General features: G+C 44.4%; 1 protein-coding gene across 1 annotated transcript; it reads right to left on the bottom strand.

The window, feature by feature from the left end:
* Nucleotides 1-6: 6 nt before the first annotated feature.
* LOC121939715 (M-protein, striated muscle-like) lies at nt 7-1,243 on the bottom strand (the record flags this gene model as incomplete). The annotated part of the gene is made up of 2 exons (XM_042482691.1): nt 7-329; nt 1,147-1,243. Coding segments are annotated over 2 exons (420 nt in total), but the record flags the coding sequence as incomplete, so codon positions are not given.
* Nucleotides 1,244-1,354: the final 111 nt, after the last annotated feature.

The raw sequence follows: 1,354 nt of genomic DNA, 5'->3' as shown, positions 1-1,354 counted from the left end.
GGGGACTTGGGCACAGGCGTGGCGGCGGGCGTGGCGGCAGGTGTGGCAGCAGGCGTTTTGGGCTGTCCCATTTTGGGCTCGGGAATCTGCTCGCCGTGCCTGTAGACGCTGACGGTGATCTCGACGAACTCGCCACCGTACTTGTTCCGCACGTTGATGCTGTACTTGCCGGAGTCGTCGGGGGTGACTTTGTTGATGACGAGGCTGGCGAACTTGCCGCCGTCGAACGTGACCTTGGTGTGCTCGGTGCAGGCGACCTCCTGCTCGTTCTTGAACCAGGTGACCTCGGGGGTCGGCTCGCCCCACACGGTGCAGGTCAGGCTCAGAGACTGGAGAGAGTCGAGAGTCAGCTCAAGTCAAACTGTTTTCAAAATGTTTCTGAGAGCGCTGCAGCAAAACAATTCAAGCTCCCGTAGTGCAAAATAATCTCACAATTTCCTGAAAATGCAATAAAATTTGCACTGACTGAAAATTAAATAAAACCCAATAATTTAAATTCACGACCAAAAATGTCCAGATTGCCATTTTAACGGGACGTTTTTTTCTTTTTGAACTGATGAAATAATAATTTTGACAGATAAAGTAATAATGCTTTTTTCTCTTGTTAATTATCTTTACGTACATATTTACATTTCTCAGATGATTTTAGGATATTTCTAGGATTTTAGGACAGCTCAAGGACTTTAGACATTTATCCAATTTTAGGATGTCTGAAGGATTATAGCACAATTTTCAGATTTAAAGATGTTTCTGGGATTATAGGATGTTTTTGGGGGGATTTTAGGACATTTTTAGGAAGTTTCTAGGATTGTATGACATATACTTACATATATATATATATATATACTCAGTGACTAAGCAGTATTCACAGTAACAGGTGTACTGTTTCTGAAAAGAGTCGCTGCTGTTTCCGTCCTCTGAGCTGCATAAACAAAATGTTCATGACTGGATAATAATAAAGAAAGTGACAGCCCATAGATCTTATTTTGACATTTCACATTTTGTTCCTTGCTTCATGAAGGAATGCTGCCGGGTCAGTTCAGCTCCTCGACCCTTTTATTGCTGCACGTCTGTGAACAGAAACCCGCTAAAGCTAACATGTAACGATGTCATCTCACATGTTCCTAACATGTTTAACATCCTCACCTTCTCCTCCATGATGGTGACCACGTCAGGCAGACCGCCGACCACTCTGCCACGGTCTGAGGAGAGACGACAAAAACGTTCAGCGGAGAATATCAGCCTGTTAGCACCGTGAAGTCATGCAAGACTTCACCGGTGTAAACAAGGTGGAGGTGGACAGACGGAGAGAGAGGAGGAATGTAAAGGTCTTTGAAATTCAACATTTGTGTGA

This window comes from Plectropomus leopardus, unplaced genomic scaffold (assembly GCF_008729295.1).
Source record: "Plectropomus leopardus isolate mb unplaced genomic scaffold, YSFRI_Pleo_2.0 unplaced_scaffold5732, whole genome shotgun sequence".
Classification (NCBI taxonomy): Eukaryota; Metazoa; Chordata; class Actinopteri; order Perciformes; family Serranidae; genus Plectropomus; species Plectropomus leopardus.
This window is presented reverse-complemented; position numbering and strand designations above follow the sequence as displayed.